General features: G+C 43.4%; 1 protein-coding gene across 2 annotated transcripts in view; it reads right to left on the bottom strand.

Annotated features, from left to right (window-relative positions):
• Positions 1–6,971: 6,971 nt before the first annotated feature.
• bicdl1 (BICD family like cargo adaptor 1) overlaps positions 6,972–14,475 on the bottom strand; it is a 99,993-nt gene continuing 92,489 nt past the window's right edge. For both annotated transcript variants that reach the window (XM_068055257.1, XM_068055258.1), the window contains one exon: positions 6,972–12,317. In XM_068055257.1, coding sequence (XP_067911358.1) covers positions 12,123–12,317 — 195 coding nt within the window. In that variant the 3' untranslated portion in view covers positions 6,972–12,122. The remainder of the gene's footprint in view (positions 12,318–14,475) is intronic.

Below are 14,475 nucleotides of genomic sequence, written 5' to 3'. Positions count from 1 at the left end.
AAGCCACAAGCACATAGTATTCCCTGCTGCACATACCTTGTAAGCATCATCTCTGGATCCTTCACAGTGGGGAGGAAAACTGCAAGGAGGGAAAAAGGAGCCTTTCCTTCCCATGGAAATCGGTGTGCTTTGTTCTGTAATGTTTACTGTTCAAATAAAGTATCTCCCTTCTGGCTTTTTGTGAAGTTTCTTTGGAGGACCTCGACTTTTCATCACAGAGCAGCAATTGACAACCAGCCGACATGCATCATCAGTGATATTGCAACAACTATTGACACCACAATATGATCCTGCATTATACTATTGACACTGCATGATTTATGGCTATTGGTTAGTTTGGGGGATAGTGGTTAGGGTGTTAGGCTTAGGAGTTAGTGGTTTCTATCCCTTATAGATAATTCCATTGTCACAAGTTATGTCTTTTTTTCATTTCATGATTTTTGTACTCTCATGCAGACAAGTCAACAGGTTCATGAATTGTTAATTCAAGCATTTCCTCTCTTCCACATCTCCACATTTATAATGGAAGACATCAAGGATATCAGACTTTGGAATTTTGGTACAAGAATATACAGTTTAGATGTTGCACTGGTTACATTAAATCATCAGCCTGCCTGAACAGGGCTTCTGATAGTAACCTATCACCAGGCATCACACATCACCATCTGATTGCACCATAGTTATCGTCATTCTTTTGCCTTCATTACAACTGGTTTTGCCATGGTGACCATTTCCCATACTGAGGGCCTCTGAATTCCATTTTATAGTCCCAGTAGTCCTGGATTTGGTCTCAGTGACGAATCTCACTGTCACCATCTCCTCATCTCAGTCTGCCTCACTCAACCGCCTTTCGATCTTTTTCTCAGCTCTTTCCTTTATCAGCCATGGTGTTTTGCTGCTTTTTGAATGTGGGCGGAATCTGAACCTCTCAGTGTCGATCCCTGTTGCACCTTTTATTTTCAGATACAGGTATATATCATTTAAAATGGTATTCAACTGCAGAGCAGAAGAGCTCGAGTCCCTGCTGCAGAAAGTGTGAAGGCAGCTGAAGAATGGGCACGAGCTCAGCAATCAACTAAACGGCAAATGCGTCAGCAATGGGAGCGTAGGAAAATATGAAGCTGTGATTGGAGCAGCAGCAGGAACTAGTAAAACTGTAATAAAAACAAAAAGTGCTGGAAATACTCAGCAGGTCAGGCAGCATCTGTGGAGAGAGAAGCAGAGTTAATGTTTCAGGTCAGTGACCTTTCATCAGAACTGGCAAAGGTTAGAAATGTAATAGGTTTTGAGCAAATAAAGTGGAGGTGGAGCAAAAGAGAACAGAAGGGAAGATGTTGATAGAACAGAGGGTCACAGAATAACTTACCAGAAGGTCATGGAGCAAAGGAAAAGAGAGTGTGTTAATGGTGTGGTGAAAGAGAAAGCGTTAGTGCAGAGAGGGAGTTAAATGACAGAATAATGAAAGCCCTAGCCTAAAGCACAAACACGAAAAAAAAACCTTGGGCAGGCACATGGTGAAAAAAATTGAACGATGAAGCAAACCAAAATAACATAAAATAAAAATAAAGTAAGTAAAATGGGGGGCCGTCGTGCTCTGAAATTATTGAACTCAATGTTCAGTCCGGCAGGCTGTAGTGTGCCTAATCGGTAAATGAGATGCTGTTCCTCGAGCTTGCGTTGATGTTCACTGGAACACTGCAGCAATCCCAGGACAGAGATGGGAGCGGGGGGGGGGGGGGGGGGGCGGTGGGTGGGGGTAGTGTTGAAATGGCAAATGACAGGAAGCTCGGGGTGTTCTGCAAAGCAGTCACCCAATCTGCGTTTGGTCTCCCCAATGTAGAGGAGACCACATTGTGAGCAGCGAATACAGTATACTACATTGAAAGAAGTACAAGTAAATCACTGCTTCACCTGAAAGGAGTGTTTGGGGCCTTGGATAGTGAGGAGAGAGTATATAAAGGGGCAGGTATTACACCTCCTGCGGTTGCATGGGAAGGTGCCATGGTGTCAGGGGTAATGGAGGAGTGGACCAGGGTGTTGCGGAGGGAACGATCCGTTCAGAATGCTGACGGGGAAGGGAGGGGAAGATGCATTTGGCAGTGGCATCACGCTGGATGTGGCGGAAATAGTGGAGGATGATCCTTTGGATGTGGAGGTTGATGTGATGAAAAGTGAGGATAAGGGGAACCCTGTCACGGTTCTGGGAGGGAGGGGAAGGGGTGAGGGTAGAGGTGCGGGGAATGGACCGGCCACGGTTGAGGGCCCTGTCAAGCACGGTGGGGGGGGGGGGGGGGGAATCCTCGGTTGAGGAAAAAGGAAGACATATCAGAAGCGTTGTCGTGGAAGGTAGCATCATCAGAGCAGATGCATCGGAGATGGAGAAACTGGAAGAATGGAATGGAGTCCTTACAGGAGGCAGGGTGTGAAGAAGTGTAGTTGAGGTAGCTGTGGGAGTTGGTGGGCTTATAATGAATATTAGTGGACAGCCTATCCTCAGAGATGGAGACAGAGAAGTCGAGGAAGGGAAGGGAAGTGTTGGAGATGGGCCAAAGGAGGTGAGAGAAGGGTGGAAATTGGAAGCAAAGTTGATAAAGTTTTCCAGTTCGGGGCGGGAGCAGGAAACGCCACCGATACAGTCATCAATGTACCAGAAAAAGAATTGGGGGAGGGGGGCCTGAGTAGGACTGGAACAAGGAATGTTCGACATATCCCACAAAAAGACAGGAATAACTAGGACCCATGCGGGTACCCAGCAACACCTTTTACTTGAAGGCAGTGAGTGGAGTTGAAGGAGAAGTTGTTCAATGTGAACAACTTCAACCAGGCGGAGGAGGGTGGTCGTGGATGGGGACTGGTTGGGCCTCTGTTCAAGGAAGAAGTGGAGAGCCCTCAAACTGTCCTGGTGGGGGATGCAGGTGTAGAGAGATTGGATGTCCATAATGAAGAGGAGGTTGTTAGGGCCAGGAAACTGAAAATTGTCGAAATGATGGAGGGTTTCAGAAGAGTCACGGATGTAGGTGGGAAGAGACTGGAACCGGGGGAAAGAAAGAGTCAAGATAGGAAGAAATACGTTCAGTGGGGCAGGAACAGGCTGAAATGATGGGTCTGCCGGGACAGTCCAGTTTGTGGATTTTAGGAAAGAGATAGAAGCGGGCTGTCTGGGGTTGCGGGACTATAAGGTTGGAAGCTGTAGAGGGAAGATCTCCGGAAGAGATGAGGTCAGTGACAGTCCTGTGGACAGTAGCTGGATGTTCAGTGGTGGGGTCATGGTCCAGGGAAAGGCAGGAAGAAGTGTCTGAGAGTTGGCACTCAGTCTCTGCAAGGTAGAGCTCGGTACGCCAGACAACAGCCTTTTCTGCAGGTTTGACCACAAAGTTGGGAATTAGACCTGAGAGAACAGAGTGCAGCAAGTTCAGAGAGAGACAGGCTATAGTGAGTGAGGGGAGCAGAGAAATTGAGACAGCCGACAGTTTTCAATGAAAAGTTCAAGAGCGGATGAACGTGAACAAGTGCAGCTGTGATTGGAGGAGTGGCAGGAACAAGTGCAGCTGTGATTGGAGGAGTGGCAGGAACAAGTGCAACTGTGATTGGAGGAGTGGCAGGAACAAGTGCAACTGTGATTGGAGGAGTGGTGGGTATGCGGGAACAATTGAAGCTGTAAGAAAAACAGAAAACGCTAGAAATACTCAGCAGGTCAGGCAGCATCTGTGGAGAGAGAAACAGAGTGAATGTTTCAGTTCAATAACCTTTCATCAGATCAAAAAAAAAACAACTTGCAGGGAACCTAATGGAGCAATCTACCGTACTTGGGAGGCTGGAGAAAAAAAAACTGAACAATACTTACACATAGGGCTGGATAGGAGGGCCCAGGATCAGGGTTGTGAAAAACACATTGAGGAAAGATCAGGAGATTTGATTTTTTTTTAAAACACAGAAGATGTTGGGGGATGGGTTGCCATGAAACAGTGAAACTCATCTAACAAATTGTAGCCAGGCAGAGGTCAAATCTAATAAAACCGAGCTTGCAGTGCTTGGCACCTGCTGTTTTGTGTTTACTTTCCCACGTTTTAATTTGCACAAATGTGCATAGCAATAATTATCTAAATATTCTCTGCAAGAGTAAAAGGTCAGAATATCAAGCCACCATGGGAAGATGGTGTGGTCAGCGTTCATGGAGGAACTGTGACCACATACTGGCCACGCACTGACCCCACTCTTTAACGGTAAATTGAGTTGGTAACATAATATTGCACTAAAATCTCTCCTGGAAGTTATATTTTTTGAACAACGTCATCCTGCCATGTCACTTAAACCCATTTTCGATGAAAACACATTTAAAAAAAAAATTTTTTTGATTAACATAATGAATCAGTTCCGAAGAAGGGTCACTGACCCGAAACGTTAACTCTGCTTCTCTTTCCACAGATGCTGCCAGACCTGCTGAGTGATTCCAGCATTTCTTGTTTTTGTTTTATTTTAATGAAATGTAGTAACTGCTGAAACAGGTTCTAGCCTCACGCAGGCATGGTGCATCTACACTTACTGTCACTCGAGATTAAAGTGTCGACCTCAGCCCCTGAATCAGATGCCATGTAATCTCTTCCAGGCTGACGTCCAGCAAAGCCCTGCCTTGGATAGTGCTGATCCAGGAAAACACATTGCAAGCTAAGGACAGAACTGCCTGGCACAAGATCCAGCAGCTACACACAGGTCAAACAGGAGGCAGTGGATTCTTAACAAGATGATACCACCAACCTCTGCTGGAACATAAAATAGAACAGGGCACATCACTGTTCTGATGAAAGATCACCGACCTGAAATGTTAACTGTTTCTCTCTCCACAGATGCTGCCAGACCTGCTAAGTATTTCCAGCATGCTCTGTTTTTATTTATATTAGGGCACTTCACTTGTTCTGCTGAACTACTGTGAGTCCTCAGTAAGCAGCAGTATAACATTGTCTAATCTTGAAATAAACCAATGGCTGCCCCAGTGCCACTGATAGGCAATTGCAGAAGAACCTCTGCCAACTGAGGAGATATGACTATTATTATTAATAAACATAAAATTGAAATGAACTAAAATGATCTCGCAATTTAAATTAAGACGTTGGTGAAGCAGGTTGGATTCAAATTTCAATGCAGTTTAACACTGGGAGCAGAGAAGATGTTTTAGCAGGGAATACCTAATAAAAGCTGTACTTTTGAGAGTGAATTAAATAGAGGATAAAAGAGCAAAAACACACTATTTCAGTAGCAGGCTAATAACTCACCAGCAACTAAGTTCAGATTATAACAACTTGAGCTGCAGTCTTACCGTTCACATCATCACCTGAATATTTGGATGAGATTATTTTCTTGCGATCACTCCCATCTGCCCAATACTCTCTAATGTAGGCCAAATAAATACATTGGCTGCAAGGGGCTTTAGATCATCCTGAGGATGTAAAAGTTGCTATGATCTGTTGTTCAGATCTGAACGCACTGCCTGAAAAGGTAGTGGAAGATGATTCAATAGGAACTTTCAAAAGAGAATTGGATATATACTTGAAAGTGGGGGGGGGGGGGGAAATGAAGGGCTATGGGGAAAGAGCAGGGGTGGGCAACTAATTGGATTGCCAGCACAGGCACAATAGGCTGAATGACCTCCTTCTGTGCTATAAGATTCTATGAATAAGAGGGAGTTATTTAATTGGAAATTTTGCTTACGTAACAGTCACAGAGACATTTATGTTAAGCACTTTGTGCCATTTGAACCAGATGTTAACATGCTACCTAAAATCAAAATGTTATAGGTAACTGTGTTCCGCTTAATGTGAATTGGTTCTGTGTATTTTGTTCACGCTTTTCCTTTTACTGATCTGTGTGACCTCAGTCACTGTTCATCTCAGGCATTCCTGGTGTGATTGATGGCCTGACAAATACATTGCAGCTGAGAGATCATGACCACTTAATTCTCTCATAGGGCAGATCTTTATCCCTTACTTCAGTGCAGGCATTAAGCTATTCAAAATGAAAGTGCAGTGTCACCTAAGCACCAAGGGTTTCGAGGTTTGTTATGTCATGGTGAAACTATGTCAAAAAGCAAAATGCTAATATGTACTAAGAAAAGAAAGTGTATCTTCCATAAGAAATTTAACTACATTGGGATGATTTTGAAAAAGAAGTGGGCTAGAGACACCCACTTTAACAAATACACACATCCTAAAAATAAGTAGCATTTGGGATGAAAAAAAATTGCTTCATTTTCTCCAGTAATTGTTTTATTTCTGGTCGCTGACAAGCCTATACACTGCACTCAATGAGATGTCAGGCAGGGTTACTGCAGGGCAATGCTCAGCCAATTCTACCTGGCAGCTGACCCAAGTTCAACCAAATGCAGGTTTCCAGCGGGAAGCCACCGAGCAGCAGCGCCACATAGATGGTGGCCGGAGTAAATAAAAACAGTCTAGCAGGTGAGGGAAATAAACCAGACAAAGACATTCCCACAGATCTTCCAAATAACATTCTCCCGTCTTGAAGGTGCTGATATGCAGTTGCACAGCAGCCCCCTGCTACCTTGCCAGAGTAGTCTGTCTTCATGCGAAAGCTACAGGTATTTGACAGGAAAGGCAACACAGGTGACTTTGAGCCTGACCTCAGCCAACACTGTACAGATGCTCAGGAGGGCAGAGTTTGGCTAGGTGGCCTTCAGTGTTGCAGCAAAGTGACCACTGAAAATGTGCATGACTGGAGAACAAGCGTGGGTCCAAACTTGTGTCCCCTGATGCCCACACACAACCCGGGGGTGTTGAAGGCCAGCCTAACAGAGATCAGGTAACTTAATATGCACTGGGATCAAACTTTGCACTGTGTGCTTGAATGCCACACCAGGCAGTACATTTAACCACTACAGCATTAATACAGCCTCAATCAAAAACACCGGTTTAAAAACTTGCAAATGCAACAACATACTGACAACACATCAGTTTCCCGTCTGCATTTCTCTTTATTATTACAGTGGCTCTGGGACAGACACACTTCATAGAAATATCTGTTTAAGGAGCTTTTCAAACTCGGTACAAGACATGACTATAAAAAAGGCAGCAGCATTTTTACTAAAAAATAAGCATTTGTATAATGTGTCTCTCTTCATATACAAATTAAACAGTAAACTGTATTTCATTTACAAATAATCTATACTGTTATGAAACCTTTTCAATATAGAAAAAAAAATCCAAGCTCTATAATATGTACAGCAAATTTAAGCCACTATGTGACATTCATTGCTTCTCAGCAGTGAGATGCTCTTCAGCTCCCCTCTCTGGAGGGAATTTATTCACAACACATGAGCGGTTCACAGCCCTAATATCATAAACTGTAGGTTCTGAGCAGGGAAGCTGGGTAGCTAACTGGAGCCTCGAGCTCTGTAGCCAGTTGTTTGTGTTCATTCCCTTTAATTGGGTAGGGTCGGCACTGGGCTATACACTCCCTTTGTCAGTAAGGCTTTTATACTGGTGTGTTGTGGGATAAGAATACCGACTAATAGAACAGGTGGGTGCATGGACCATGGTCCATTTTAGTCCAGGTGTGAGCAGTTTGTGTTTTCTAGACAAGATCGGAATCATGGTGACATTGTAAGAGTGGTTCCTTTCAGTGGTGCTGGAGTTCCTTCTGGTTGCCTATGAGGTTAAAGTTGGAATGGATGGAAGTCTGGATTTTGAATGGCTAGGTGAGATTGTCATGTCCCCGATTCCCCTGCCCCTGAATACTATGCCCGATCAATCATTTTACCAAATGCAGAAAAGGTCTAAATCTCACAAATCGCAGACCCTGTGCCAAAAAGGGCTGAAAGTTTTAAGGCAGTCACCCAAAAAAAGGGGCTCAGATGACATTGTAAAGCACAAGAGTGAAACTCAGATGGCTGATTTACAATTTCTGAACCTCAATGCTAAACAGTTTGACCCTTATCGACACCTTGCGACAGTTACAAGGCCTAGATGTTTTGTGGGAATTGTATTTGTACAATTCTAACAGGGCTGTGTAGGTCTTGTGTATGCTGAAGATAACTGTGGATTGGTGACAATTTTACAATCAATACAACTTAAAATACATTTATTATTGCACAATCATAGTTGATGCTGTCAGTCTGTCACTAATCTGTAATTTCAGTAACTGCTGAGACACAGTTCTCATTGATATTCACATTCTCATTGATACAGGAGCCTATAGCAGGGTTTAAACACCAAACAATGGAATAGCAGGTGATCTCACAGTATATTGTGGGACTGTATGCATGTCCCAGACTGGGTCTGTGTAGATTGCTTGGCTTGTGGAGAGAGAAACCGAGTTAATGTTTCAGGACTGTGACCTTTCCTCAGAACTTCTGTTGAAAGGTCACTGACCTGAAACATTAACTCGGTTTCTCTCTCCACAGAACTGCCACACCTGCCAAAGATTTGCAGAATTTTCTGTTTTTATTTCAGATTTGCAGCATCCGCAGTATTTTGCTTGGCTCGTAACTTTTAAGACTGGGCTGCGCTCATTTTGATCTGTTGTGCATGTGTCCAGTCACAATGGTGTTACAATCACAATTCACACAAAAATAATCTCCCTCCAGTTTTCTACCCTCTGCTCCCAAAGGTACTGACTGGCACAGAGCTGCATCCTCCATTTTGCTCTTGACCTGCAAGTTCAGACAGGCTATTTAAACTAGAAGGGCTTCGCAGCTGAGCCCTATCCTACCCTCATCTATATCCACAAATAGACTTTTCAGCAGGTCAACATTAATGACTAAAGCAAGAACCCAACCGATAGTGTGCCAGCACAAGGAGGAGACAAAGGCCAAGATCCTACTGGCTGCCCTAGCCAAACCTTCGTTAGCTAACACAGTGCGGAGATTGACCTTAAACCTTCCTGCTCTGCATGGTTCATTTTCACATCTGATATTTAGAATTATGTAGCTGGGGCAGGTCTCACAACAACGTCCAAATAAAACCCTCAATACATATAGTGAGTGGGGAATCAGTGACACACACCATCAGAGTTTCAACCACCCAAACCCACTGTGCTGATCATTTGTATTTCACCAGCAGCCATGTTCCCCCTAGTGAGATAGCCAAATCTTAACTTGCAGCCTATTACACAGGCATGCAGTACTGTGGAGGCAAAGTGCACTACTCCATGCTATTTTACACTGCACTGATCAGGCACATGGTGCACCTTTGGACACTACCCTACATACGACCCTATGCTGTGCCTAATATTATTCCAATTACAGACACCTGGAAACGTACCCAGATTATAGTGCTCATCCACTCAGTGCCCAGCACCATACTATGCTGTAGAGGCACATGGTAAACTGCTGTACCGGTATGCTTTTCACTACCCCACAATAATATTCACAGTGCACTATCCCACCCACACTGTACCATACAGGCACACGCTGCATCTACAACACATTATGTTGCACAGGCAGACAGTACACTGCCTTATTCTGTAGTGTACGACATACACCATTTCTTATGCTATATTGTACAGCAGGTGGTGCCACTGCACCATACAGTAGTGCATGGCTAATAGCACGCAACCCCACACTAAATTTCACAAGTCCATGTAACACCATTCCATACAATAGTGAGCTTATATTCGGTGGATTATCTCACATTTTAACATAAAAGCACACAGCAATCCATCACATACCATATGTGGTGCACTAGCGAACAATATAGGCTTGAGGCACACATTACACTAGCCCACACCACATTAGACACACACAGGATATGTTTCTACATATACATGCACATGGTGCATCATCAGACAGACAGACACACGCAACTGGAAAGGCACGTGGTACACTACTGCGCAGGTACAGAGTGCATTATCTTATATTATGCTGTATAGGCAGATGATACACAGCTAGAACATACTGCTCATGATGCTTTGTCCTATACCAATCCTAGAGAATACTGTACAAGGTGTAATGCCCCATACTGTATTATTTAAGCACATGTGCATTACCTAGCACCATATTATACAGGCAATATTCCCTCTAAGCTGCATGGCTGTGCAGCAACCCAAAAATCCCAGCGCACAAGTCGGCCTCTTTAAATTACTGTGTGGCTGCGCAAAAAAATTAAAGGGGCATTTAAATAAATTGCTCGCACACTACAAAAAATAGAGGGAACTTTGTATACATACTGTTCCCATCACATATGGCACAGAAATGGTGCACTGACACTATACATGCCCATTGCACATTATGCCACGGCTCTTTATAGGTGCATAATACACTACTCAGCACCCTATCAATAATGCTCAGTGTATATCATTCATATTGTGGTTTATAGGCACATGGTGCATAGTCACACAATCTATTGCACAAGCAAAAGGTGCACTATTCGCATCAAGCATGTACATACCACATTATTCCATACAATTCTTCACATGTACTTTATCCCACATTATTACATTGGTGCCTGCACACTTATAGTGTATTATCCCACATTACTCTTTACAGACACAGAACAAGCTCATACTTTCAAGCACATAATGCATGATTTCAAGCTGTTGAACAGGCACACAGTCTGCTATCTCAACCTATAGTCTACACTAAACTGCACAAGCGTACAGTCCCTAACTATATCATACACTATCTTACACAACATTATCCAGGCACGCATTCTGCTCCCTCAACCTAAACTACAAACATTGGATCATTCTATACCAGATAGGTGTACAGTCCCCAATTTCAAACTGTAACATATACCTTGCACCATCCTATATATACACCTAGTGCATAATCCCACACTATTCTCATACTTTCAAACACTTTACACACAGTGCACTATTCCAAACTGAACAAAGTCTGCTATCTCAACTTACATCATAGCTTGTATGATCCTACACTATATAGTACAGGCACGTAGCCCTCTATAGTGGATATGACTCTGTATCCAACACTTCATTGTATGTTAAATAAAAATTGAGGACAATAAAAGTACACATCCAACATCATCTGAGAAGACAAAAGGACAGGTTCACGGATGATTCTACAATCAGGTGCCAACAGGAACTGTTACATGGGAAACTGTGGGCGTGCAGTCAGTGATTTTCAGTCTATTAACTTTTCCCTTCATCAACAAAATTAAAAAAAGAACAAGTTGTGTGTTTGCAATTTGCAGAGATCAGCACGTGGCTACCACTGCTTCCAGCTGACAATGCCAGTCTCAGAATCATCCTTAATGTTTCAGGTGAAGACCCTTCATCAGCTTTGATTAAGCGTCTCCACTCAAAACAAGAACCTGTCTTTTCTCTTTTCCAATGCTGACAGACATCCTGTGTACTCTTGTGTTTTTTGGGTTCTCAGCATTCGTGACATATTTCACACACAAACATCAACCATGATCCTACATTGTGCTGTACAGGGATATGGTGCAGTACAGTGATTGTACTGTCCTAACACTTTATACTCTCAGTGCACTCACGCACTGAACTGGTACTCAATGCTATTCTGTAGAGATGGTATTATGGAGCGCTTTATACACACACACACAAAGTACATTCTAACACTTCTCGAGCACAGTGCGTTTCTTGCACTATATTGAATAAACATGAGTCACAGACACTGCATTCTACTGGCACACAGTGAATATCCCACTGCCGACACATGCACATGCAGCAACATTCCATATCAATCATCAGAGGTGCACGGCTCACAATTCAACCATCTCAAGTAATACTGTACAAACATTCAGTCCTTCACAAATCAGACATTCTGCAACTCGTGTTTCTCGAAAATTTAGCATTTTGTGAAAATAATTGAACTTATCAACATGGTTTGTTTGAACCTGTTATGTACAGTACAGTTGTGCAATGCTCCAGGTACAAGAACCTTTGCCAAAGACCAGTTGGGCACCAGTTACGGCAGAGAACATCTCCAGTAACAAGACTACCTGACTTAGCTTGCATCACCCAGGGTCTGCTCCACTGTGCCACCCTGCCGCCTCTTTGCAGGTGAATGGAAGCATCGCCTAAGCCTGGGCAGAAAGAGTTTCTTTCCTAATTCAATGAAACACTCTTTGTACAAAGAATCTCTTGAAGCCCTGCCAACTCCGCATTGGCCCTTTTAATAATTACAAAGAAAATTAATTCTTCTTGAAAAATGAGAAGGGACGTTTCCCTTCTGCCCCAATGACCTCTTCTCCATTACGTTCCAGTCTCGCTGAGGAGATGACTTTGTGCCTCATGCTGCAGCCATTCCTGTAGGATTGTGCTGGCGAACGACACTCTTTCTGTTGTTTGTCCATTAGCTGCTGGTCGATGACCCTGTGCATGTCATCCTGCGAGGAAAAGGAAGGAATGGAGTCAGCGTTAGCCACACATTTATAGTTACACCGAGCGCAGGGAAGCTTCAGATTATTTCACGGAACATGACAGTGGTCAAACCAAATGTTGTTGCAAGCTAAACCTATGTGCTGTGCGTGTATAGGCCCGGGTAGTACATTTACAGCTGTGAGATGTGGCACGAAATGCAACATACATACAGAGGTCAGTCGTGAAAGGACGATGAGGGAGGGAAAAAGATGAGCAGTGAGGGGAATGTCATAGCTAAGCATAATATATTTCTAGCACTGAGGCGGAGGAGGGTCAGCTGCTGTCCAGTGAAAACTAGGAGGGTTGTGCAGAGAAGGACTAGGGAGCATCAGTGCTAATGGTGGAGGAGAGGAACATAGACTAGATTCTGTGCTGAGTAAAGAAAATCAGGACTATGGAGCTGAAGCAGGGAACAGTTAATGCTGTTGTGGAGATAGTAAAGAGGAGGATTTGTGCTGACTGCAGCCAAATCAAGTCCTCATACATCGCTATTACAGGGCTACCACACACACTCTGGAGCCTCACATAAAGTCACAGAGCGAGGCAGGTTTAGAAATAATTATTTCCTGAAACAGTCACTTAACTTAATATAACTGAGCAATTGCTTAGGTCATAGTTACAGAATTTTCTGTGGCAGATTTTGAATTTTAAAAAAATAGCAGTTTGTAGAATACAAAATCTGACCACAGAAACCTCCCTGGGAATGATCAGAAACGTTTCCAGCAGTGAAAAGAATCAAACATGAGTATCTGTCAGGAGTTCTGATGAAAGGTCACAGACCTGAACTGTTAACTCTGCTTCTCTCTCCACAGATGCTGCCAGACCTGCTGAGTATTTCCAGCACTTTGTTTTTAGTTATGAATATCTGCTGCATGTTCCTTGCTCTCGATTCTAATTGGCTTTGGGTGGTGAATGCAGTATCTGTCTCAGGCACAATATATTAGGTCAAACACACTGTGAAGGACATTAATTGGAAGGCTGTAACCCCAGCCATGTACAACAGGGACATAATGCAATATGGGTCAGACATAGCATGACAGACATTGTACAGAAGGAGCTTGCTGGAATTCTTACTCTAAATACAGGTTCATTAACTAGTCAGAAATGAACCTTAGTGGAATTAACTTATGACCGCCTGGATAATGAGACACTTGTCTACCAAAGCAGTCTGCAATGAATATCAGAACAATGGCGTCATGTTTCGGTGTTGTGAGATTCAAGTTGAACAGGTCAGAAAGAAACAATGATAGGAAATTATTCTGATGGTTGCATGCCAAGCATCATCTGACCTGCAATGCTGCCTGCCATGAACCTGAAAAGTCAAGGTTCACTCTGCCTTAGTCTGTCATTTTCAGCTGCATCACATGGAGCTTGATTAAGTGACTCATTGGAAATGGCTGGTGTGCGTAGTGTCAGAATGGAAAACTCAAAACTCAGGAACAGCTAAAGATGAAGGATGGATGGAATGGGGAAACATTCTAACAAGTGGATAGGGTGAGATGTTACAATTAAAGCTCACCTCAGAGGCAGGAGGGGGCTTACAATAGTCTGCTTGTACAGTAGCTGGGAAAGGCCACTAGATGAGAAACCAGAGGAGCCAGATAGTGAAAAGCCCTGAGGAAGCAAACTGCAGCAGGAGAGAAGAGAGGGAAGAAAACACAAGACTCTGAAGCAACGAGAACAAAAGCATTCCTCTGTTGGACTACTTCTATTAAAAGTGGTACTTGGGTCAGGACACAATACTTAAATTAGATCACACAGTACTTACCTCAGCACTAACTAAGATGATCCCACCATACACTACTCACCTCAAATGCACACATCTACCCAGTGGAATCACATACTACACAGAGACTTCCCCTGTACAGATAGATGGTTTATGGATTCCAAGGTGATGCCATCACATTGATACCTGCTATGGTTCCAAGTATACCCAGAGATACCGACAAAGTCAAATCAAGTGTCTGACTACACAAATACATCCATTTAAGAGAATCGCCTGTTTAATGGGCCCAACTCATGACCTGTGAAACCTTCCCCCATTACTCTCAAAGCTTTCTTTACAATTTACAAATTGATAGTTTCTTGTTCAAATGGAGTCTGACTCCCATCCCTAAAAACGTG

The sequence above is a fragment of the Heterodontus francisci genome, chromosome 23 (genome assembly GCF_036365525.1).
Source record: "Heterodontus francisci isolate sHetFra1 chromosome 23, sHetFra1.hap1, whole genome shotgun sequence".
NCBI lineage: Eukaryota > Metazoa > Chordata > Chondrichthyes > Heterodontiformes > Heterodontidae > Heterodontus > Heterodontus francisci.
The sequence above is the reverse complement of the archived record's forward strand: the minus strand, read 5'-3'. Positions and strand labels throughout refer to the sequence as shown.